General features: G+C 44.2%; 2 protein-coding genes and 1 long non-coding RNA gene across 20 annotated transcripts in view; 2 read left to right on the plus strand and 1 right to left on the minus strand.

The window, feature by feature from the left end:
* ITSN1 (intersectin 1) overlaps positions 1 to 6,514 on the plus strand; it is a 119,094-nt gene extending 112,580 nt beyond the window's left edge. Inside the window, exon 40 of the mRNA XM_040666360.2 lies at positions 764 to 6,514. Within this exon, the coding sequence (XP_040522294.1) occupies positions 764 to 912 (149 nt within the window). The 3' untranslated portion in view covers positions 913 to 6,514. The remainder of the gene's footprint in view (positions 1 to 763) is intronic.
* Positions 6,515 to 7,624: 1,110 nt separating this feature from the next.
* ATP5O (ATP synthase, H+ transporting, mitochondrial F1 complex, O subunit) lies at positions 7,625 to 11,004 on the minus strand. The gene is made up of 7 exons (XM_416717.8): positions 10,887 to 11,004; positions 10,741 to 10,791; positions 10,553 to 10,663; positions 10,087 to 10,216; positions 9,858 to 9,970; positions 8,131 to 8,217; positions 7,625 to 7,803 (listed from the first exon to the last, which is right to left on the minus strand). The coding sequence occupies exons 1-7, from the start codon at positions 10,998 to 11,000 to the stop codon at positions 7,690 to 7,692; spliced, it is 720 nt and encodes a 239-aa protein (XP_416717.5). The 5' UTR covers positions 11,001 to 11,004; the 3' UTR covers positions 7,625 to 7,689.
* LOC107055362 lies at positions 10,442 to 25,536 on the plus strand. Of its 18 annotated transcripts, none has more exons than XR_005847726.2 (5): positions 10,442 to 10,833; positions 15,060 to 15,162; positions 19,802 to 20,815; positions 20,954 to 22,439; positions 23,338 to 25,536. It is a non-coding gene; the product is annotated as an uncharacterized LOC107055362 (long non-coding RNA). The 18 variants fall into 18 exon arrangements; XR_005847727.2 differs by lacking the exon at positions 10,442 to 10,833 and adding an exon at positions 11,852 to 13,386 and having other exon boundaries at positions 19,799 to 20,815; XR_005847729.2 differs by lacking the exon at positions 10,442 to 10,833 and adding an exon at positions 11,852 to 13,386.
* The last annotated feature ends 232 nt before the right edge of the window (positions 25,537 to 25,768 follow it).

Below are 25,768 nucleotides of genomic sequence, written 5' to 3' on the forward strand. Positions count from 1 at the left end.
GACACACTCTCACTCCCCAGTGTAGCCATGCTTGTGTTGGAGCAAAAAGAATTGCGCTCTTTCTAGGTTTTTGGGTTTCCTTTCTTGTGCAGTTTGACAGTAACTGAAGTGCAGTTTGCAATTCTGCTAAGTCTTTACACGAAGCTCTGGATGCTTTTTGCAAATGGACAAATTAATGGAGGAGGGAAAGAAATGTCATCAGATTCCTATAACAGGCAGTAGTAGAAATGAACTCAAGATTCCCAACCCATTTTTATTTTCATAACTTGCAGTAGACATACTGAGCACTGAAGAATGTCTTCTGGAGTAATTTTCCCTCAGGAAGCATTTGGGCAGGACTGTCATCCATGTGGCCAGTACCATTTTCCCCAGTGACCTTGTCACTGTTGTGATCCACCCCTTGCTCTATCATCTCCTGAGAGCTACTCATTCGGTTCAAGCTGGGCAGCGGCCTTTGGCCTTTTCTCTAACATATCATAAAATAAGTAAGCTGCTTAAGCAAAGCAGCTGTGAAGTGCATGGTGGATTTTTTCTGCCTTTGGCATCATTTATTTTTAAATGCTGCCACTGGTCCGGATGAAAATCTCTTCTGTGCAGGCAGGCAGCGTTTGTCCTTCAACTGCAGAAATATAATTGGACTGAGGGCTTGTTTTCTCCTTTTGTTGTGTGTAGATGGAAGCTTAGCTCCTTCTGCAATTTAGCATTTTATTGCAGCAGAAAACAGTTGTTTCATTTCTAAGCATGCTGTCTTTTTGCATTTCAGACTTTTTGGGCAGAACAGAGATCCGTGTGGCAGACATTAAGAAGGATCAGGGTTCAAAGGGACCAGTTACTAAGTGTCTCCTTCTCCATGAAGTCCCAACAGGAGAGATAGTCGTCCGACTAGACCTGCAATTGTTTGATGAGCCTTAGAAGGAAAGGGACCAATGGTTTTTATTTTTGGTCTGAGTTCACTGCAATATAGGTATCTGCAGAAGCTGTCACAAAACCCTTATTGGTTTGGTATGAAACTACTGCTTGCCCTTCACACACAAGAGGGTTATCAAAGCAAACAGGAGCATCTTTGTGCCTTGATAATTCTCACTGAAAAACGAGTCCCAGTTTAGTGAGGAAGTCTCCCTCAATTTCTCTATGTGGAACCTGATGCTAGTTTCCTGGGTTTCTGAAGTAACCTGGTTGTTTGTGCCGCAGCCTGAAAGGCTGGCACACCACATAGGTCCCCATGCTTGCTCCACTTACTCTACTCGTTTATTTACATGAAGAAGGCAGTGTTGGTATGTTTGGTGGCTTTCTGCAGGGTTTTCCCCCAAAAGGAATTCTGTGCCTATTGCTCAGCAAAGTGGCGTGTAAATGTTTTGTGAATGGAACAAGCAGTTATGCAGTAAGAAGATCTCTGGAGATCTTCGTGGCGATACTGAAAATATTTAGAAAATAAATAATCTATATCTATAAACAGAGAAGATTCTATTAACATACCACTTCATGACTCACATTGCCCCCCAAAATAAATTACGTGCAGGCCTTGCGCACAGAGATGAGTTGCACTCCAGAAGAGTCCACCTACTCAGTACCTTTGGAAGAAGTGTTTGAACAGTAAGTGAAGGACGGAATATAGAGCCCTGCTGAATGTTGTGCTATACCACTTCGATACCGTTTTACTACTGCTGCTCAGTTGTGTGAATGCAGATGGGTGTTCCGTCACCTGCAGTGAGGAAGGAAAAAAATGATGGCTCTAGCTCAGGAAGCTCATTTCTACCCCGCAGAGTCTAGCTTGCAAAGCAATCAGTGATGACCAGTTATTAAACTGTACTGTGCCTGACTGCATTCGACATCATGTCGCTGAATCCAGGGCAATAGCACACACTGTCACTCACAGCAGTGTTTGTTGCAAACCGGGCTGGTCACGAAGCTGGTGGCAAAGATGGTAGACGTGAACAGAACAGAGTGTTTGTGATTGTATGGAGTGGGTAACCCCAGGGTAATGTCTTTTCATCTCGGGGAACACAGGTTATATATGTGTTTAACTCGACACATAGCACACATACAGGCCAATGTCCAGCAAACTTCCCACGTTTGGCAAAGCGTTTATCTATCTCTAAGTGCACATATAGGTTGTGTTTCCCTTGAGTACACGACTAAGTGCTTTGCTAAGACTGGATGTGACAGACCCCTAAGAGTAAAATTCATCTTTGTTCTGCCTGGAATCATTTCGTTCATTACCTATCATGCATACACTGGTATTTTTGTAATGACTTTAATTCTGAATGGGAGGTGTCAGCCTGTTCCATTAGCATGTGAATGTTCTCGTGGAGCCTGTTGTTAGGTTTTGATGTTCCTTGCATGTCCTTTCAGTACTGGTTTCCACCTTCCCTGTATAGATGGTGTTCTCTAGCACTACAATTCTTATTGATTTCCATTAGGAAATTAGGATATATTCATAACGAATAGGTAGATACAGTATGGTAATAAGTGTAAACTGTGCTGGGAAGTGTCTGTGTATTATAATTTCCTACGAGACCACTGTAATGTTTCAAGCAATGGGAAAAAATGTATGTTGGAGGGACGACAAAGTTTACATTTCATACTTTTCAGAATCGCTTTATTATTTATTTATTGAAGATAGTGTAGAATTTTGTATCAGAAATGACAGACATACTTATGTATTTTTTGAAACAGAAAACCAGAGATACACACTTTAGTTAGAAACTTTCGACTGATCACCTTTTAGAGGGAGTGCAACTTCCTGGGCATGCATTTGGTTACCACTAACTGGCAGAAAACATGATTAAGAGAACTTTAAGTTTCTATTTTTCAATGTTGTTAAGAAAATTGTTTCGATTAAAATATGTAAATAGTACTAAACCCATGTTTTCCTAATTCCATATCAATACATTTTATTAAATATAACGTATATGAAAATACACATTGTTGTGGTAGGATTAAAAAAAAAGTGATAAAATCTATTAATGGGTAACATTAAATGTCATTGTCTAACCTTTTATTGCTGTCCTAATTTTACTCAGTAGCTGGACATACTGTGAACATTCCTTTCAGTGTTTAGGAAGTCGGATCACTTTTTTTATGGTATCATTTCCACAGCATGAATTTCAGCATCAAATAAGTAGATAAATAGGAAACAAATACCATGGGTGTGGTGCAGAGATCCAGTCCAGGTTTCCAGAAGAAGCCTCAAGTTGCTGCATTTTCCTCTGAGATTCAATTGCTGTTGGAAGTGGTTGCCAGGTAGCTGTGGGGGCTCTCGGACTGTGACCCCATCATGGGTATGTCAGATAGCATCTTCCTATGTGGTAACACAACCGAGCACCTTCCCAACCACCATTGCTTGTCATTTCCAACTTGCCCTCAATGCACAGGAACGTTTAGTACCTGTTAATGCCAATGGAAGTCATGCATGTGTGATGATGATGAAGGGCTGGGGTTTCTATGGATTTCTAACTTGCAATCAGTCCTTGTCATTTCCCTTCCATCCAGGACTTCACACGTTGTGGACTTGTGGGACTGGCTAGGCCTCTTCTTCCAGGTAACAGTGATACGACAAGAGGTGGTGGCCTCAAGTTGCACCAGGGGAGGTTCAGGTTGGATATTAGGAACAATTTCTTCTCAGCAAGAGCAGTGAGGCAGTGGCACAGGCTGCCCAGGGAGATGGTGCAGTCACCGTCCCTGGAGGTGTTCAAGTGCCGTGTGGATGTGGCACTGAGGGATGTGGTCAGTGGGCACGGTGGGGGTGGGCTGATGGTGGGACTGGGAGATCTGAGAGGTCTTTTCCAACCTTAATGATACTATGGTTCTAAGCCCAGGGCATGTTCAGCTCTCCTCTGTCAGGCTCCTTTGTGTCCCAGCTAGAACAAAGGCATACTAGGAGCTGGCTGGATGCTCATGTGCTATGCTCAAGATGCAGGGATGAGTTCAAGGAGCCTACATTACAAAGTTGATTCAAATTCTATAAGGACTGGTAGATCGCAGTAGCTGAAGAGAGCATCAAACAACAAGTCAAGGTTAAGATAAAGGAGTTTATGTTCCTTGCAGATCTGCTTTCCTCCCTGTCGTCCTGAAAGTGCATGGTCATTGGGTTATAGCCACCAGACTCTTCAGAATGGTATTTACCAGGCTAATCATAAGTCATAAACCTGCAGGTTATAATGATTTGGAAGCACTGTAAAATAAAAACCATAAAGCTGATCTTGGCTTTGGAAATACCATTTCCCCAAGATCAGCGCTGTAGGGAGGTGGTCTGTAAGGCCCTGAGAGGCCATGTGCAGTTGGTGGTCTGACGTGGGCACGTCAAGGGACAGAGCACATCGCTGGGCTGACCCTAAGGAATATGACCCATACATCAGAGAACTTTTTCTAGATGCACTTAATTATTATATATCTTCTCAACATGAGTTTTTATGATGGAAATTTTTAAATGTCCATTCTAGAATATTTTTACCCTTCAGAAAAAAAAAAACAACAACACTTTTTGTTACACGCGAGTTGGGTTTGGGGGGGAAGAACATTGCGGATGACAGTGTTTTTGTAATATTCTTAAATACATTTTCCAGATGAAGATGTGACGAGTCCAGACTTTCACCGCAACAGCGGGGTCTGTTTTCATACTGCTCCGTTTGCACTGTGGTGTTTCACTGTTCCAGTTGAGCAGTCAAAGCCCTTGAAACGCAGAACAGTGGGGAATCAGGTGAACTCACCTTCACTTGGAGCCGTTGGCTCTGTCCGTACATTCCACGCGCACCCCACGTTTGTTCAGACCAAACACTCCTGTCCTACATCCCTATCGATGTATCTATAGATATATATACATATATATACATGTGATTATTTGTATATATAATATAAGAACATAGCTACTTTGTTGTTGTCAAATACGGAGTCGATCTAACACAAACGTTTATAGGCACACAGTTTTGTTTGTTCTCTTACGTATTTTAAAATAAAGGCCATTCTTGGGAAATTATTTTTCTGTACATAGGAAGATATATTTAGGACCGAACTTAAATGAATACAGAATGTGTTAAACTAGCCTAGTTGCTTGACATAGCTGTCAGAAAAAGGTTTTGCTGCGACCGTAGGTGAATCCTTGCGCTTCTTGTAAAGCTGCGAAGTGTTGCTAACCCCAGATTTAGCATTGGATCTGTGATCGCAGCCTGCTGTGTGAGTCAAGGCGTTGTTGCTTCCTCAGAGCCCTTCTGTCAGGCTTTCAGGCTCTCGGGCTCTCCTGCCTATCGTGGTGAGCACAGCTGACAGGAGAAGGTTGGGCTGCAGGAAAATAGGGGGAAAACAGTGGCAGAGCCGAAAGCAGAGCTTGGTGACCAGCAGGCTCTTCTCCCCTCAGGAAGCATGGGAAGGATTGTCCATCATGTGATGGACTAGAAGTGAAATCCCTCCCGGTTACAGTGGCTGCTCCACAGGGATGGGACTGGTGGTGGAACCTGTAATTGCCAGGAGGAAGGGAGAATATTGGGCACAGGACCATGGAGCTCTCCTGGTGCCACTCAGAGTGCTGATCACACGGTATCTCAAGAGCAAGTCACCCTGTGAGGAGCATATGGAAAGATGAGTGAGAGTGCACTGCTTATGGCAGTGTGAAGTGCTCGAGTTGGGTTGAAGCAATTCCTATTTGGGTGACGATTTATAAAGGCTTAAGGCTTTTCACCAGGCTAACCCCCAGCTTTTGCAGAATACCCTATTCCAGTCCTCACTTTGCCAAAATAGAGTTTAGATTCCAACAGCCTTTGCAGACTTCTTATTCATGGAGTACTTTTTATTCAGTGTCGGTACATCGTCGAGAAAAGATAGCCGTAGTATTTTTTCAATGTTAATACTTAGAACTGGGGAATCCCCACCCCCACGATGGTGGTGTAACTTTTTAGTGCACTTGTTGTTGCCAAACAAATGGTATCAATTAGTTTCCTTTTCTTCTTAAGAAAGGAAGTGTTGTACTATATGTAGTATTTGTAAGATCTTAAAAATTACAAAGGCATTATAAAATAACTATTATATGTATGGCTTAAGAGCTGGACAGGTAGGAGAAATGGTTCCTTTTTTTCAGAGAAGATCTAATTCACTTGTACTGTTCATTTACATTGCATCTAACTATCCTACAGGAACACATCCATACTGTGAAATGGGCTTATTTTAAAGCATTTCTAACGGGTATAACATTTCTAATGGGTATAATGAATAACTAACAACAAATTGGATGCCACTGTTTCTCGTAAGACAATTTCAACTGTACTTTGGTTGCTCTGAATGTGTTACTTCCTCTGCTGCACTTGATTGAATAACTCTGTTTATGGGCAGTGTCAAATGAAACAAAAGTCTTCGAAATGCATTCACCTGTTTGAGGAATTACGCCGCGTCCCAGGCTGCATTCACTGAGGTGGAAGCTGCAGATCAGACTTCAGTCTGTGCAAATTGTTAGACACAGATGAGACTGTATTTGTGCAAGTGAAATTATGCAAGAATAAACACTGTTCGTTTTTTTTAATTTCAAGTTTAACAGCCTATTGTGATGTTCTTGAGAAGCACTGAAGAAGAGCGATACGGTCTCAAAGACATTAAATGAATCTGCAGATTGGTATTTTTGACAATCGGACTAGAAGGTCCCTCTCTGGTCTGCCCCCTCCCTTTGGTTAATAATTACTGCATCTGGCCAGCTGCCCTGAGGTCAATATCCTCAGTATCCCATTAAACATAAGTAGGCGTACGCAGCCTTGTCATTAGAACACCAATGGAACATGAGGTAGCTCTGGATCAGTGTCCCATGCTGAATGTTTTTATATGTAGTTGTAAGATACAAACATCTTAACTTCTCACTAGCAAGCTTTCGGAGGCCTCATCATCTTCAACAAGACCAAATGCTGAGTCCTGCACTTTGGCTGCAATAACCCCAGGCAGTGCTACAGGCTTGGGGCAGAGTGGCTGGAAGACTGTGTAGAGGAAATGGACCTGGGGGTGTTGATTGACGCTGGACTGAACATGAGCCAGCAGTGTGCCCAGGTGGCCAAGAAGGCCAATGGCATCCTGGCTTGTATCAGAAATAACGTGGCCAGCAGGAACAGGGAAGTAATTATCCCCCGTATTCAGCACTGGTGATGCCGCACCTTGAGTATTATGTCCAGTTTTGGGCCCCTCACTGTAAGAAAGACATCGAGGCCCTGGAGCGTGTCCAGAGGAGGGCAACAAAGCTGGTGAGGGGTCTGGAGCACAGACCTTATGAAGAGCGGCTGAAGGAGCTGGGGTTGTTCAGTCTAGAGAAGAGGAGAAGCCTCTTCTCTCGGGTGACTAGTGATAGGACGAGAGGGAATGGCTTCAAGCTGCGCCGGGGAAGGTTCAGGCTGGACGTTAGGAAATACTACTTCTCTGAAAGGGTGGTCAGGCACTGGAATGGGCTGCCCAGAGAGGTGGTGGAGTCACCGAGCCTGGTGGTGTTCAAAGAGCGTTTGGATGCTGTGTTGAGGGACATGGTTTAGCGGGAACCATTGATGAAGGGCGGATGGTTGGACTGGGTGATCCTGTGGGTCTTTTCCAACCTTAGCGATTCTATGATTCTATGATCTTTCTCCCACTGCCAGATATTAGAATCAATACTCTAAAACAGCTATTCAAGAAGAATAATTTTATTGTTTCCATGTGACAGGGTTCACTGTGAACAAACAGGACAGCTTGCTAGACGGTCTCTTTCATTATTTTGGTCAGTTTCTGGATCTTTGACCTTGTTGACATATCCACATATTTCTCCCCAATATTGACAATCATTCCACCAAGGACTGAGGGATCGGTCTAGAAGAAAGATTGAGCAGAAGCTCCATTAGCAGAAACTTGTTACCCTAATACACTTTGGGTGTTTTTTAAAGTATGAACAGCTTTAGAAGAGCCTTATTTAAGATAATTTTGCAGTCATTGTATTTCAAAGTTAAAATGTCAGTAATTAAAGCATCAGGTGTACAAGAAAACACAGAAGTATATAAAATAGCAACTGAATTCAACCAAGTGAATGTATACAACAGTGTCTTAAAGTTCCCCTTTCATTTATTTTTTGTAAAGATGAGAGAGAGCATAAGAAGCACAGCTTGGCATTAAGTGTATTTACAAATCAAAACCCCCTACCTTGGTCTCCAGCTTCAAGACCTCTCCTTTAGCCAAGAATCCATTCAGAGCACTCTTCAGCTCAGTAAGGCTGGCCTCATCCAAGGGCTGAAGAAATTTGCACAGAACGTAATGAAAACAAAAGACGTAAAAAACTCAAACGGTATAATGAGAACACTTTATTTTCTCTTCAGACTCTGTTAAAGACACTCCCAGGAAGGCAGAGGAAGCAGCCTTCTTGGATAGCAATAACCAAACGACAGCACATTTGGTGCTCCTTCAATTTCATTAAGTATTGTGCTATCTGCACGCATATTCCCAGCAACTGCTTGGTGTTAACATCTTGAGGAAGCAAGCATTAAAAATCCTGACTTGCTAAACTAAGCACTCAACACAAGACCTTCACATCTATTTCAAAGCAGCATTTAGCCTATATGAGGAGAGATTAATTTTGCTGCTTCTTGCAGTTCAGAATATCAGCTTAAGAAAAAACAGCTTCACGTGAAGCATGGGACAGGGACTCAAAATGCTGCCAACACAGCTGTGTGGGCTCAGCCAAGTACACCTCCCTCCATCACCACAGAGGAACTCTGCATCCCTGGGGGAGAGGCACCATGAATCTGCCCTTGCTTTCCCTATGAGTTATTCAGATATTACTGCAACAGAAATGAAAGAGACTCCACAGAAGAATAGTACTTCTAGTGTTACTAGCAATACTAACTCCTATTTAACGGCTAACAGTTGAGAGCCAAAAGAAACCAACTACCATTAATAAAAGAGGCATCAGGAAAGTAGCTTTACTTATGAATTATTTGGGAAAACTTGGAAAAAGTTCAGCACTTGCAAACTCCTATGTCCCTGAAAGCTATTAGCTATAGTCTGTGCCTGTGGCCTATAGAGAGCCTGTCACACACAAATGGATGAGGCTTTTTATTCAGTCCAGGTTGGAAGCTCATTTTAGCACCACCCAAGGGCTACACATTTATGTTACATATGTGGCAGGCAAGCTTCCCACTCTACCAGGCCTGGGTCTGGATCTGTCCCCACACAAACTACTGACATGCCAGAAATCACATCTCCAGCTTGAAGTTTACAGCTTCACAGAACGGTTTGGGTTTTAAAGGACTTTCAAGATCATCTAGTTCCAACCCCTGCTGCGGGAGGGCTGCCCCCCACCAGCTCAGGCTGCCCAGGGCCCCATCCAACCTGGCCTTGAGCGCCTCCAGGGATGGGGCACCACAGCTTCTCTGGGCAGCTGTGCCAGCATCTCACTGCCCTCTGGGGAATGAATTTCTCCCTGACATCCAATCTAAATCTCTCCTCTTTTAGTTTAAAGCCATTCCCCCCTTGTGCTGTTACTACCTCCCTTTGAGCTTACAGAGATGTTATCTTTAACCCCACCTCAGAGAACTGCCTCACTACAGCTAAGAGCTGATCTCTTAGTTCTAACCTGATCAGTATGATCTTAACGACAAAAGTAAGAGCAGAGGCAGTTTTATCTGCAAACCAGGCTGACTTTCATCAGCCCCTGGGTTCACACATAGAAAAAGACGCTACCTGTTAAGCTGAAACAAGAAGAACAAGTATAATTGCTAACCAATAATTTCCGTATATTGAAACACTACCGGAGTGTTTTGTAGAGGTGAGATTTTTCTTCATTCCTCACGCAGCAAACTGCTTACACTATAGCTAAAGTTTGCCATTTACGCCTCTACCTATTAAAATCAACCTCGAGGTTCCTAACCCACCTGTGCAGTGGTGACTGTGCACAGCACCTCTCCTCGGAATGCACTCATGATCTTCCCAAAAGCAGAAACAATGCCCGGAGTGTAGCGCAAGCGACCATTCTCAGCAAGCAGGTCTGGAAGATGCAGGTGTATCAGAAGGGTTTAGCACACCCACCAGGAACAGATTCAGTTAGCAACAACTAATCACGAGCAGTATCAGATGTTTTTCAAAATGTAGATGATTACTCACTCATCAGGTTGATGGTAATAGGGGTCATCTTCTCTTTTGCTAAAGCGTCATTTACAGCTTTCTGTTTAACTGTGCCCTTGGTATGAGGGTTCATAACAATGCTGGCCAGCTTGGGGTCCTTCAAGAGAGTCTAAGAGAACACACAAGCAACGCTGTAAAGGCCACAAGTTTTCCAGGGCTACACAGGCAATGAAGTCACCCCTCAAGCAAGGACAGAAGACAGGAGAGAGCAGATGGGAAGTGAAACGGCAGCTCCGGGTGGAGCTCGTAGAGAGGATGCTCCTTTTGGAGCCGATGCTCCTTCAAGCAGCTCACCAGGCCGCGGAGGGGCCCTAGGGGTGGAGCGCAGAGCGCAGGCAGGCCTGGCGAGTCTTACAGCATGCAGGAGCGTCCTAATAGCAGCAGGCAGACCGCGGCCCCCCAGCCCCTGCGTGACCTCAGGCCGAGGAGCGCCCAGGAGCCTTACCCATACTCGGCCCAGCTCCTTCTCCACCTGCTCCAGCTTCTTCTGCTTTGTGGCGGCGGAATACAGCGCGGTGGCGTAGCGGCCCTCCAGCCCGTACACCTGGATGGGCGGCTGCGAGACAGACGGCGCCTGAGGCGCGGCCCTGAGCGGAGAGCCGGCCCCAAACCCCTACCCTCGGCCCCGCTCACCTTCACCAGCTTGGAGACCGGCCGGGCCGCCGACGTGCTCAGCTGCCGCACCTGCGGGACACACAGCGGCTGTCCAACCCCCTCGGGAAGGAGGTGAAGGCCCACCGCGACGCGCCGTGCCCCCTCTCCCCCCGGCCCCACTTCACCTTCAGGGCAAACCCCGCCGCCGCCATTTTCTCCCACAGCCGCTCGAGGTCACCGCTGCGCCCGGGCGCGGCGGTGAGGCAGTGCGCGAGCGCGGCTGTAGGCCCCGCCCCCATTCCCGCCCCCTCCTGCAGCGCGGGGCATGCTGGGAAGTGTAGTCCCCCGGTGCGGGCGGGGCTTCCTCCGTAAGGCAGAGGAGGCGCTGTAGGCCCGTCAGGCCCACAGCCCTTTCCCGCCTCCTGCAGTTCGCACAACAGCACGTCCCTGCCCTGAGCTGCTTCATACGCGTTCTCCAAAGGGAGACTTTGGCTGCGTGTGCCTCGAAGATTTTTCTGTTCTCTAGCAGGGTGAAACCACCCCTGAAATACAACGAGCTGTTGTCTCCCCCTCCCATAAGCGGGGCCAGGCGTCTACCACGGTACAGAGAGACGACCCTCCAGGTGGAGCGCGGGGCAGGCGGGCGCTCAGCCTTCAGCTCCGCCTATGCCAGAGTCCTCTGCTCGACCTTGAGCTGCTCGCTCGGGTTTTGTGTGCTTCTGAACTGCTGAAAGCACGGCGTTGCGCTAACGGCAAGCGTGCTGCAAGCATGCAGGGCAGGCTCCAGACGCTAGGTGCTGCTGTTGCTACAGATTGAAAAAAATTTAGGGAAATTTTTCACTGAGAGGGCGGTGAGGCACTGGCACAGCTGCCCAGAGAAGATGTGGTGCCCCATCCCTGGAGGTGGGTCAAGGCCAGGTTGGACGGAATGACTGAATAATATAGGTTGGAAAAGACCTTTAAGATCATCCAGTCCAACTGTCAGCCCACCCCCACCACGCCCACTGCCCACGTCCCTCAGTGCCACATCCACACGGCTCTTCAACACCTCCAGGGACGGTGACTCCACCACCACCCTGGGCAGCCTGTGCCACTGCCTCACCGCTCTTGCTGAGAAGAAGTTGTTCCTAATACCCAACCTGAATCTCTCCTATTACAGCTTGAGTCCAACACCTCTTGCTGTGTTGCTGTTACCTCAGAGAAGAGGCTGATCCCTATCTCTTCAGAGCCTCCCTTCAGGTGGTTGCAGAGAGTGATGAAGTCTCTCCTGAGCCTCCTCTTCTCCAGACTGAGCAACTCCAGTTCCTTCAGCTTCTCCCCGTCAGCTCCAGACCCTTCACAGCTTCATTACACTTCTCTGGACACATTCCAGGGCCTCGATGTCTTTCTTGTAGTGAGGGCCCCCAAACTGAGCACAGTACTTGAGGTGCAGCCTTACCAGTCCCATACTTGTTTGAAGCCCCATATCCAAAATGTTATTATAGTAATTCTGGAACACTTTATGATCTTCTAGCACTCTATGATCTTTTTACCACTATCCATCATATTTTTAGAAGCCATGGCAGTCCAGTGAAGTTACCACCAACTGGAGTTCTGAAGAAGGGAAAAAAAGGAAGGCCCTGGAGAAGTGCAGACAAGTCAGTCTCTCCTCTGTGCCTGTTAGGACTATGGAGCAGAACCTGGAAACTATGCTAAGGCAGATGGAAAATGAGGGGGTGACAGCCACCATGGCATCAGTAAGGCTAAATTGTGCCTGAAAAGTTTGGTAGCCTTCTGCAATGGGGTTACAACACTGGTGGATAAGAGCAACTGAGGTCATTTACCCAGACACATGCAAAGTGTTTGACACTGTCCCACATTACATTCTTGTCTCTAAATTGAAGAGACATGAATTTGATGGATGGACCACTCAGTGGATAAAGAATTGGATGAATGGTTGTGCTCAAAGTGTTGTGTTCGCTATCCAGGAGGAGACCAGTGATTAATAACATGCCTCAGGGGTTGGTATTGGGACCAGTACTGTTTAAAATCCTTGTTGGCAAGATGAACAGTGTGACTGAATACACCCTCAGCATATTTGCTGATGACACTAAGCTGTGTAACATGGTTGGCACACTGGAGGGAAGGGATGCCGTCCACAGGGACCTTGACAGGCTTGAGAGGTGGGCCTGTGCAAACTTCGTGGAGTTCAGCAAGGCCAAGTGCAAGGTCTTGCCCATGGCTCAGGACAATATGATATTATATGGGACAAATACAGGCTGGGCGGAGAATGGATTGAGTGCAGCCCTGAGGAGAAGGACTTGGAGATGCTAGTTGATGAGTAGCTTAGCATGACCCAGCAGTGTGCACTTGCAGCCCAGAAAGCCAGCCATAACCTGGGCTGCATGGAAAGAAATGTGGCCAGCAGGTTGAGGGAGGAGGTTCTCCTCCTCTACCTTTCCCTTGTGGATTTCACCTGCGTCTAACTCTTGGGTCCCCAATGTAAAAAAATCATGGACGTGCTAGAGTGGGTCCAGAGGAGGATTATCAGAGAACTGGAGCACCTCTCTTGTGAAGTGAGACTGAGAGAGCTGAAGTTGTTCAGCCTGGAGAATAGAAGGCTCCAGGGAGACCATATAGCAGCCTTCCAGTACCTAAGGGGGCCTACAGGAAAGCTGGAGAGGGGCTCTATCAGGGAGTATAGTGGTAAGTTAAAGGGCAGTGGCTTTAAACTGAAAGAAGGTAGATGTAGATTGGGTGTAAACAAGAAATTCTTCATTGTCAGGGTGGTGAGGCACTGGCACAGGCTGCCCAGAGAAGTTGTTGCTGCCTCATCCCTGTAGGTGTTCAAGGACAGGTTGGATGGAGCTTTGAGCAATGTAGTCAAAGCAACATGGAGACAGAGGGATTGGAACTAGGTGATCTTTAAGGTCTCTTCCAACCCAAATCATTCTATGATTCCACATTCTATGGTAATACTAAAGAAAATCTGTCTTACTGTGGCCAGTCAAATCACTGAGAGCTGAGGGTACTTTAATGGGCTGGGGATTGGGTCAAATCCTGATAAAATCAGATAAACTTTCTCAGTTAATTTTAGACAAGTATTATCTCACAGTTGATAAACATTTTGTACCTTTATGCCTTGTCCTAGGGAGAAACATTTAAATCTTGATAAAGCTTGTTCTTGTATCTGCATATCTTACAAGTTTTTTCCCCCTAGAAAGGATTTGAACTCCCCATAGTGCCAGGTCCTCATCACTTGGCATTCACCTCTGTCTGTCAGTTCAGTTTGTTGATGCAAGTCCTATACTAGTAAGCACTCAAGCACGTACTCTGTTTATAAGCTCTTCCACAAGAAACACCTGGAAGAACATCCACTTATGGGTCTGCCAGTTTACGTGGAGGGTCAGTGCCTGAAGCACCGTCACCTTAGAGTAATCATTCTTAGTAAACATAGTGATGATACAAACATCACATTTTTTTTCTCCTGTTGAGACAGACCAGATCTGATATTCTGCAAAATATATTCTCTCTACTTCTCTTTGAGAAATCTTCAGAATAATTGGTCTGAGTTTAGGTTCATTTAAACAGACCTTCATGCTTATTGAAGACATGGACTTCACACCAGCGTAACAGCCATAGAGCCTACAGTAATCAGCACTTTTATGTCTCTAGAAAGAATGTGATGATTCTTCGTTATTATTCTACCACAGTGGCAGTGGGGATGTGTTTCAACCAGGGCACAGCTGCATGAGGTCTCATAAAACTCATAATAAGACATAGACCATTCCACAGAGAGCTCACAGCACGTAGTGTTAAAATGAGATTAAGCTTGTAACAGCACATCTGGTATCCTCACAATGATGAGAACATATCTGTTTTCTTCCACAAAATATGCCAAACTTACCCTCCACCACACTATGGCCAGCTCCTTAAAGAAAGCCAACAACACAATCAAACCTCCAATAACTAAACTAGCCTGTCAAAATTTTTAAAAGGAAGACTGAAAGCAGTGAGTACTTTGCTCCCTCACCTTTCAACTCACCTGAAACATTAGCTTTCAGCCTGTTTTGAACACTCCTCTGCACCTGCTAGTCAACAATTACACCCAGCTGTTTTCCTTTGGCTGCGCCTGGGATTCCCACACTCAGCAGTATGGGAAGGTCCCAGAAGAACTAGGGTGTAGTTCCAAACAAGTTCCTGACCTCTGTAAAAAGTTTATGTTGTTTACAAGAATCTGAGGAGGCTTTTACTCACAGTGCTCCTTGGGTTCAGGGAATGTGGTACAGAAAAGCTATGACCCACCTCACCTCCCCGTTGCTACTGTGCTTTTGTTCCTGTGGCTGTCTGAAGGAAGTGTTGTCTTTTTTCTCTCCCAGGGGCTGCCCTTTCCATCCTTGGAAGCAGTTGGTACTCTCACTGAATCTAATTCACTTGGCTGTTTTCCCAACCTCTGCTCCGTGGGCTGTTCTGCTTGGGCAGGTAAGTTCAAGTGCTCTGTCATAAGAACTCCTTGGGGACTAACCCTTTACAGGTGGAGCAACCCACCTGCTAAAACCTAGCTGCCTAGTGAAGACCTGAATCATTTTCCTGTTAAAAAAAAGTGTTTTTCTGCAGGCATATTTATTTATTAATTTATTTTCCCTCCAAACCAGCAAGGATGATTGTAGAACTACAACAAATGTTAGGGGAATTCAGAACAGGAGCTGCAGCCCTATTAAATGAGTTAGGATGCTGACGTGGCTGACCTCAGTTAGCATCAGAGCGCTGTACTGAAAGTTCTTCGTAGTGTTATTTGCAGAACCAAGCACCTGTGCCTACATTTTCCTACCCTCCAAAGGAGTTTTCAATCTAACACATAGCATATATGATAAATGATTATGAGCACCCAAGAAGTATTGTGTGAGTGATAATTTATTTTCTGAGCTACCATAGTAATCTATTGTAAAAGGGAAAAAACGTCCCAATTAAGTACTTGTAGCTTCAGTGATAAAATATCTCCTCTGTGCCTCTTATAGGATAGTCTAATAAGCCTGAAAAGTTAATTTAAGAGCAAACTGTTATGTGATTTTAATAGATTAGAAAATAAGCGCTAATCAGAAAGGCCTTCCACTGGAAAAGATGATGAGGGCCCACTTGAATATTTGGCTGTTTTAGAGGATGTTCACAAAATATCAGTGGTAATAAGAACTTCTTTTGGAAAGTATGCAAATAACGGATGTGGTTTGGTGCAGGCAGTGCTAACAGTTGAGCTTTGCCATCTCACATACTGGCAGAGTAGCAGCAAGAACTTTACACTGAGACTCGGGAGAGCTGGGATCTATTTTCAGCTTTGCTTTGGGCCTAACGATTGGCTTCTAATTATTCTGTGCCTCAGTTCTCCCATCTGCAAAAAAGAAAGAACGAGACCAACACTCTTTACAAAGAGCTATAAATTCTGTTGATGAAACGTGCTTTATTAATAGCAACGATGCCTTCTCGCTCACACTGCTGTTAATAAAGTAGTTGTAAATTCACAAATATCCAATTATGATAATGTGCAAGGGGCTATGGAGAAAATAAAGGAGAACCTCCATGCCTGTTCCATCACTGCTGTGGAAAATGGGATATTACCTCTTGTCCCACTTTTAGAGTCAGAATGGTGATGCATGCAGGGTATGAGGGATGCTGGTCTGTTTCCTCGAGGTCTGTCACAGAAATGACCACTAAACTGTAAGTCTCAGCAGGGGCCATTGAATAGGCCTGGAACACAAGCCACTCTCTCAGCCAGCTAGCACTTTAGCTAGCTCTCTTACATGATTAAAAGTGTACCTTCAAGTGGAAAATGTCTCTTCCTTCAGTCTAAACTCAGGCTAGATACTGCCTTGAGTCATACCAGAGTAAGTCTTTTAGATGTTCACATCAGTGGTACTTCTACAGACCTGAGACCCCAATCTGCCACCCGCTTGCCACGTGTAGGTCTTTGTATCTGCCTTGAACTGATGTTAGGTATCCTGGATGCAAGGGTCTTGCTGAATGAACACATTGCAGCATTTTGTATCAGAGAGATGCCTCAGCAGATTTTAGTTACATATTAGAACTACAACTTGCTCGTTGCCACAAGAGGGAAGCCAATACTAATAATATAACTGTATTCGTTTATTAACTATGGTTAATGCGGTAAGATTTTTATCCATTTCAAGGCTGTTGCGTGTCTCCTTCTCTTTCCTTTTAGCAAACTTGCATTTGATCGTATGTCAGCAACTAAAGAACATTATTCTACATTCCATTTGCTCAATGCCCTGTGAAATGAATTTCATGGATTTGTCTCTCTCGTTTGAACAGCGCACACATAAACCCGAAACAGAAAGTAGGGGCAAAACTGAGCTGTTTGTTTTCATAGCAAATTTAAGCAGTCCACTTGCCTGTAAGGGAAAATTTTGTGGGCATGGCAGCTGGTCCCTTATTTGGCTGAATGTTAATAACTTAAACTAGATATTAGGAAGAAATTGTTTACTGTGAGGGTGGTGAGACATTGGAACTTGTTTCCCAGCAAGGTTGTGGATGCCCCCTCCCTCCCTGGAAGCACTCAAGACCAGGCTGGATGAGGCTCTGAGCAACCTGGTCTGGAGGGAGGTGTCCCTGCCTATAGAAGGGGCTTGGAGCTTGGTGATCTTAAAGGTCCCTTCCAACCCAAGCCATTCTATGATTCCGTGATTCTATGAATGTGAAAAATTAAAGACTATTTGACGAGTCATAGGCAGCATGACTACAGAGCAAGAACTACTCAAAATAGTTGCAACTGAATTCAGTGAGCCTGCTGACTCTTGTTCTTTGGCTTGCTCTGCAACGTATGAGAGCACCTTCTTTATAGATTCATTTATTATGTCAGACCTGATCTCATTTACTGTGCTGCAAACCAGAGTAACTGCTGATTTCAGGAACTTCACTGAATCACTTATCTTGTGGTATGTTATCTGTGAAAGTCACCCTTATTTAGATCACATGCTGGAGGCTTAAATCTAATAGGTCAAGATTTGTTATTGCATTTCATCCTGCATCCAGGCATTAAAATATATGCACGGACTTTTTGGAAAGGTCTTCAGAAACTGGCGAGAGCAATGGTTTTGTATATAAGAATTTAAAAGACTGTTTGGGTGTTAAACAGAAACTGAACAGGGATTCATCAACCACATTTCCTTGGTTAGTATTTTCCTGCAGCAAGATGCATATACATGAGAGTGACTGTTCAGAAGATTTCTGTGAAGCATTACTGTCATATGACAATCATTACAGATCATAATTCTTGGTATTTGGAAGTCATGATTTGGCTCGTGTATTTCTTTTCTGGAGACAGAGCAGAAACATGAAGCTAAAGGCAGTGCAGAAAAACACATATGTTGAGGCTTCCTACGAAGCCCCCTATGGTGTTCCCTGCAAGTGCAGGAGAAGGAATCGGGGCAAGGTTATGGAAGTCACAGACATAGATTGCAGTCCCCAAAGGGCCTTTGCATAACTAGCTTCTCTGTTAACTTTTTTTTTTTTATTAATACTTTAGGAACATTTAATGATATTTTGGATATTTTCTTCTCCTTCCCTCTCCCTTTAGAGCAGTCATACCTTAAAAATGTTTTCCTAAAGGTACTGCTGTCTAATAGATATTGTTAAGCGTAGAAGAGAAAACATAGCCTGAAATATTACTGCCTCCCAGGTGGACAGACACCGCTCACAGACTCTCCCAGTGCATTGTTTCTCAGGTATTCTCACCCTACTTCTGTTTTTCCTTTCCCTCCGGTGCTGTTTTAGGCCCCAGCCCTGCATGTATGTATGCAGGTGTTTTTTATGGACGTGGGCAGTCACACTGCCTCCAGTGAGAATACTCACATGACCAAAAGCATGCACTTGCGTTGGGATTTCCTGAATCAAGGGCATAAAAGGAAATGGCCAGGTTAATAATGGGTTGGTTTTATCCCTGATGTAATGCCATTGACACCAGTGGAATTATACAGGGCTGAAATAGATCCAGTACGTCTAAACAGGGAACTACCTCCAGCTCTCTCACCTGCCACTTTCTGTATTGATGGTGTAACCAAAGTCAGTCCTTTCTCCAGGTTTGGGCAGCTGAGGCTGAGGGAATTCAGATCACTTTGCACCAGCAAGAGCTGCTCTGCTTCAGCACAGCATCTCCTGAGATATCAGGTGTGCTTGCCCTGCAGAGCTATTAGAGATATATGCCTGTGGAGCTTCACCTATAAGCCGCATGTGCTCATTGCCATACTGAAGCAGCTCTCACTTGTTCTGCCATTTCCCTGCTCGTAGCTGATGCTGAGCCATTCTGTAGCCTTAGCAGGAGCTGCTGGTCTTGGGGCAAGAGCCCTGCTTTTCTCAGTTGGTGTCTGGGTTTTTCCACTATGTGGTCTCCTCCTACAGCAGTGCTCTTCTGCGGTCCTTGTGGGTAGTAAATGCTCCAGTTGAATATTCACACTTGAAAACAGCTGATGTGTAAACATGAAGATTTTATATATGTATATATATATATATATATGTAAAAGGTTTATTAGGCTTAGAGAAAGACCCTCTTCAAAATGTTTCTCTCTTCCCTTCTGTGGCCATCCTGCCCTTTGCCTGTGGGATGTTAGGGTCCCCCAAGAGCTCACTTTTGTGGAGCTCTGATTTGGGAGCTCTGTGAACCTCAGCTAGACTTGAGTGCAGTTCAGCATGGTTTCTTCTGGTCTACAAACACATGTACCCTACCTGCCTGCTCACCCAAATGCTCCCTAACATGGAACGGGCGTCCAAACGTCAAAAACTATGGAGCCAGAAGAGGGAGGAATAGGGGAGAAAACCAACGCTAAGACACCCTCCAGCATCCAGGGCTCATGACTGCTTTGACAAGATCTATCTTTAGTTATAATAGTGAGTCACATCATTGTGATTTGACTTTACGGTTAGTTTGAGGTATGAGCCAGGCCATGGGATTGAGAGCGAGAGCATCACGGGATGCAGCTGTAAAATTCCACTACTCTGTAAATCAGGTTTGAAGAGCATTAAGAAACAGGAAGCAGGCAGGGGAGGCTGGGTTTTTGTGTGTGGGGTTGGTTTTTTTTTTTTCCTTTTGTTTTGGGTTTCTTTTTTTCAGCAGAAAATGATCGCAGTGCCCGCTGCGTCGTGATGTCGTTGAGCAGCGCAGGGAGCGGAACGGAGGGCATGTATCGGTAGGCTGCTGTAATATTCCCGAGCCGAGCGCTCCTCTTTCCGCACTGCTCCGTGTGCCAAGTGTCACGTCCAGCCCGCCCCACCAGCCACCACGAGCTGATGCAGGATTTTCGTGGATGGTGCCGTGTTGCTTAGCAACCTTGCTAGGCAGCATGCTATACATCACGCACGGCGCCGGCTACTACGGTACGGTGAGGCTGCTTCCAGTTCTTTTTTATCGGCTATGAAATATTAATTTTCTGCTGGCAGGTAGAGTTGGCACCAGGAGATTGAGGGGTGCTCCCTCCCAGGTGGACGCGTGCTGCTCCGTAACGGGAATCACAGGCAGCCCCAGGCTGAGCTGAGCTCCTGGGATGTAAAATGTGGGCACGATTTCTGAGATGTAAACGCTTTCTGTGCCTGAGATGGGCTACAGGTTGGCTTTAGCACAAAGAAATTAATAAATAACCAGGCGGTGAAGATTATGTGACAGACATAATAATGTAAGTACAATATATTCCCCCTCCTTTTTTTCTGTGACTCATATAAGCAAATCCTGATGTGAGGACCACATGTTTGCGTACACAAAGAAAAGGAAATTTCCTCGACATTTGGGGATATATATATATATATATATATATATATATATATTTTTTTTTTTTTTTTTTTGAGGCTCCTCCACTCCAGGGCGTTGTGGATGAGAGCCCATATCACAAACACCAGTGACAGTTTTCTAGATTGATGGGTGTAATTGCAGTGGAGAATGCCTGCCAAGCCCCCTCCCTGAAATGATTGCATAACCCAGCTGTTGCATGTGCAAAAAAAAAAGGGGGGGGGGGGGGGGGAGGGGGGAGAAACCAGTCCTATTCTATAAGAAGCTGAATTGTTATTGCAGAAGGTAAACAACAGGGAGCCTGGTCCTCAGAGCAGCAGAGGAGATGGTATCTACAGCTCATTTCAGGTATGCAGAGACGAGCTGTCTCGTTTGAGGTCGAAAGAGCCTTCTGCAAAGGGTCTATCCAGAACAGGGCTTTAGTTCTGAATCTCTGGATCTACAATGCTCATGTTTTGGACATATCGTTACTTGTAATGTTACCAGGTGACAAGAAGGGAAGGATGCAGAAGAATGAATAAAAGGCAGTAGATCATTTCTGCCATCTGAATGCCATGTTTTTCTACTGAACATCTGCAGACAGACACATTGTTTAAGCCAAAGTGAAGAGGGAAGCAAGAGGGGAAAACCACAGTGTCAAAATACACAACGGCTTATGAAATGAACTGCTGAATTGCCCCTGATCTACACTTGCAGATATGGCACACCACTGGTGGAGCCAGCAAAACCGTGCTTTGTCCTCCCATTACTTTTTAGAGTCCAGAAATTTAGTTTTAGCTTAACTCATTGTATTGCAGGCATACCTTGCTGCATTTTGTGGTGGGTGGTGGAATCAGACAAATCAGACTGCCCTACCATAGAGCACACACCTCGCATTACAGATCTCATAGGACTTTGATACAGAAATTGTTCTCGAGGTGTTCGGTGGCACTTGTCCAACAGCAGAACAAAGACAGCAACAGAGCTTCCATTTCATGCTTTTCACCAAATCGTGGCAGGCTGAAGTGAAATCAGTGCCCATGGTTCAGCTCCTCTGTTGGGCTCCTCAGCCTGTGTATGTAAGGCCAATTTAATCCTAGGAGAAGATGCTCAGAAATTGTGCTGAGAGGAGTAGCTGGATGAAACGCTTTGGAGTGAGAACTACTACCACAGGAAAGTAAAATACCATCCCTTCCACAGCTGTGCTTCAGGCACATCTAAAGGCCTGTCCTGGTTTTGCTGCCATTTCTGTTGATGAGAAAAAAATTGAATTTTTATTATCTGTCTTTTTTTTTTTTTTAAACTGGAGAAATGTAATTGGAATGATTGCCCAGTTATATTACTTTTTTTTTTAGCAAGAGATTTCTTCTATAAAATTTCACAAATATTGACAGCAGTCACAGTAAAATTTAAGGTGTGTGAAAAATTTGCAGAATTTCACCATCCGTTTGCACATCTTTCTGTCACTTCAGAAAGCTTCTCAGCTTAAACACTTGGCAACTGACGGAGCTGTTCAAATTTTAGTGAATGAGGACCAAGTAAATAACTGCAAGGCCTGTAACTGCGTGCATTCACAGAGCTGAATTGTGCCGGATGGACACCAGTGACTGATGGAGGGATACTGGACCCAGCCCATATCTAGGACAGCGAGCGTGCCGTGCCCTGTTCCTTTCAACACTAAGACTTCAGCAGTAGGAAGGTACTAGGAGCATAAATGTCATTTATACCTGCTGCAAGATCTCTGCGGGGTGATAATACAAATGACAACCTGTCTCAGTCCTTCCCTAGGGCTGAGAGTTATCGCAGCAAAAGTTAGAAGATAAATTACATCTTACAACAAAACAGACTCGAATACAACACATGCAAGCATCTCAGTCTCTGCAGAAAGCAGAAAGAGTGTTATGCTGGGCAGAAGTAAAAATAAGCAAGCTAATCTCGAATGACACTGGAAAAGAAAATAGCTGAAGGACTTTTCCTCTCTGTGAGTTTCAAGGTAAATACCACTCCGTTTTTGGTATCATTAACATTTTATTATTATGACTACTATTAAACAGCAGCCCTGCCTACTTTTGCCCATATTTTCTGGGCATGTCTCAGCATTTTACAAGTTAGAGGTTGTACTGACAATTGGAAATATTGTATCATCATTTCATTACCACCTGGCTTGGAGAGAGGATCACCCAGTAATTCGGTTTTGTAGGCATCCACTGAGATAAAGCAAGGGAGGAGGCTGCTACAAACTCTTCTATAGTCACTATGAAACTACGTTTGTTTCCTTAAAGAAGAAACAGCCCTTCTTTAAATTGATCATCACAGCTTCGTTTTTTCCCTTTCTTCTATTGATTTGCAAGAAATAGGGTTGGTTGGATTGTTTCATGCCACAAGAGATATCATTCCTCTTTCTCTCCAAATGACTCAGGGTCAATGTAATCTGAAAAACAGTTCTAACAAAACAAGCTCTTTGCAGATAAACCCACAAGAACAAAATCCAGAACAAGTCTCCTCCAAAAATTGTTTGCATGTTTCCCTTTCCTTTACACGTGTATTTACTGGTATGCATGATAAACATCATCCAGTTTTACTCGGAAACTCTTACATAAAGATGAGAATGGGAACGTGATATGTCAGAGAGGTTGCATTTCACCTACTTTGCCTGGAAGAGCTCTTACAATAACTATAATTGGAAACAAAAGTGAGAAACAGCACTTAATAAAAATTACACGGAATCAGATATGATGTGCATGTGTTTGTGTGGGTATTAGTATTCTTGACTGTCTTCAGTTTTGAACAGTTAAAAAACAGTACAAAATGATAAGCCAAACCCCTAGGAATGGATAAATAAAAGAATGAGCTGAGACTGTTAACTTGCCTCCTCTGCACGTGTGTTTCAGGGCAAGCTTTTAATTAACCATCACCTGCTACCTGGTTAATGGAGCACCCTCCTCATCTAGGTGGTGACCACTGAATAATGTTTGAGATACCTGCCTGCTGGGTGGCAAACATGACAGAAATGTCTCTAGGAGGCCTCCCTGTGAAGGACTGGAACCACGTACACAAAGTATAATGCAGAAGTCATGAGCTAAGTAATGAAGTTGAAAAGAAAGAAGTCCTGTTTTTAAGCTTGGTGCATTGAGTGCTTAATGTGGTAGATGTTCTTAGTTGAAAGAATATCTGACCTTGTAATAGAGAGATGTAATAATGTGAACACACAAAAAGGATAATTAAACTTATTCAGACCATCACGATCATCTCATCAAACTAATTGCAAAATTCAGACCATCAATCCTTAGTCTACAATTCATATCACTAGCCTTGAACTAATCTAACTAACTAATTGGGCTATAATATGTGTGACTGTTGAAATGGTGTTAATTTGGTGTTTAAACATTACTTGCATTTTGGCTTGCACTACTGATGTGATATTACTGTGTAGACACCCCAGGTTTGCCTACCAAAATATGCACAAAGGCTTTATGTGCAAAGTTTTATTTTAAATGTTGCTGAAGAAGTTTCACCTCACATTTATGCTTATTTCTGTTTATATCTACTTCTATGTATTTTATGTTTTATTTAAATATTTATGTTTATATATTAAATTGCAGTGAACTGAAAAAGCTTCCCTTCCCTTCCCTTCCCTTCCCTTCCCTTCCCTTCCCTTCCCTTCCCTTCCCTTCCCTTCCCTTCCCTTCCCTTCCCTTCCCTTCCCTTCCCTTCCCTTCCCTTCCCTTCCCTTCCCTTCCCTTCCCTTCCCTTCCCTTCCCTTCCCTTCCCTTCCCTTCTTTTGAAAGAACTAACCCTCCCAAGCAGAGAAGAAAAAAGACACTCAGGATTTTTGTGGACGTAGACATTTCAAGAGGTTTTTCCTTTTTTAGGTGAGGGGAAAATTAAAATAAAAATAGTATAACTCCTTCCCTTATTCAATCATTTTTAATACCAGAGTCTTAAAATCTGGTTTGGAAGATGAACGTTCTCTACAGAAATATCTAAGCATGAATTTTTTTTGGACTGGTCCTGGATAAGTGACAGTAACACCCTCCTGAATATTTTTCCAATACATGGAGGGCTGTTGATTGCCAGTTCATAGATGCTGGGGCTGTTTTGTTTGTTCCCTAAGATGGTGTTAATGTTGCTTCCATCTCACAGTAAAACACCATGCTGTTGCTAACTAAGAATTCACTGGAACACTCAATTATTGAAAAACAGTTTCAGAAATCCTTCTGATTCATGAATGTAGCTGTGCTGATTAGGGGTAGTAGCAACACAACCATAGCCAGCTTCCTCTCTGTCAATAAATCTGTTGTTTCAGTCTGGGTGAGTAACACGATCTAGCTTCTGATATTATTCTGTTGTTTGGCATAGTAACGTTTGCACTCAGGTGTAACGTGAACCCGCTGCTGATGGTCAGTGAAAGCGATGCCAACCTATGCTTTGGTCAGCTTGTTGTTGTGCATCTTATTCCAGCGAACTGTTTACCTTTGTAATGTATGTCATGTAGTCAATGCTTTTTTGGGGTTTTGGTTTTTATTTTTTAGATTGGAAAAAATAGATTCTGATCTCAGCACCGTGAAAACTGCCTGTAATTTCGTTAGAGCCGTTGGAGCTACATTGCCCTAAAGGATTAACCTGTGGTTTAATTTACATAGCAGTAATGAGCCTGCAATTCCATTCACTTTTTCAGCATTAGGAGGACAGGAGGAGGACAGAAGTTTCCAGCTCCTTGCTCAGGCTTCCTGTTTCATAGACGGCCTAGGATTTGTAGCTGACTCTTGTCTCAGTGGCTCCTCGTCTCTAAATCTGCCATGATGACCTTTGGGGTCCTCTTGACAGCCCATTAAAATGCATACTGCGTCTTAAATTCATGTTGGAGGGGATGTTTTCCTCTTCAAATTTTAAGAGCTGTCCATTGCATACGACTATCATGTGGTTGTTCATTCCTTCCTCTTAGGTGTTTTCACCTTCTCCCGTAGCTTCAGCTTGTACTTGATGAACTATTACGTCTTCTGGGGATTTCCATTTCATTTGTATTGAAAGTGTCTTTCAAGCCACCGTGATATTCTAAACAAACAACAAATTAAAAAAGAAATCCAACATTTATGAGTTGTGTATTGCAATCCACTAAACAGCTCTGAACAGCAAGTCACAGGAAGCAGGGTTGGGAAAATCTGTTTGCTCTTCAGCCCCTGTCAATGTTCAGATACTTCTCTACAGGATACTGTCAAGTGCTTTTTCCAGCCGATAGTTAACTAGCATGTTCCGACCAGCCAGATTAAACATTCCCATGTGGGTTGAGGGGGGTGTCTATTGCAATAAAGGCTGTGAATA

This window comes from Gallus gallus, chromosome 1, assembly GCF_016699485.2.
Source record: "Gallus gallus isolate bGalGal1 chromosome 1, bGalGal1.mat.broiler.GRCg7b, whole genome shotgun sequence".
NCBI lineage: Eukaryota > Metazoa > Chordata > Aves > Galliformes > Phasianidae > Gallus > Gallus gallus.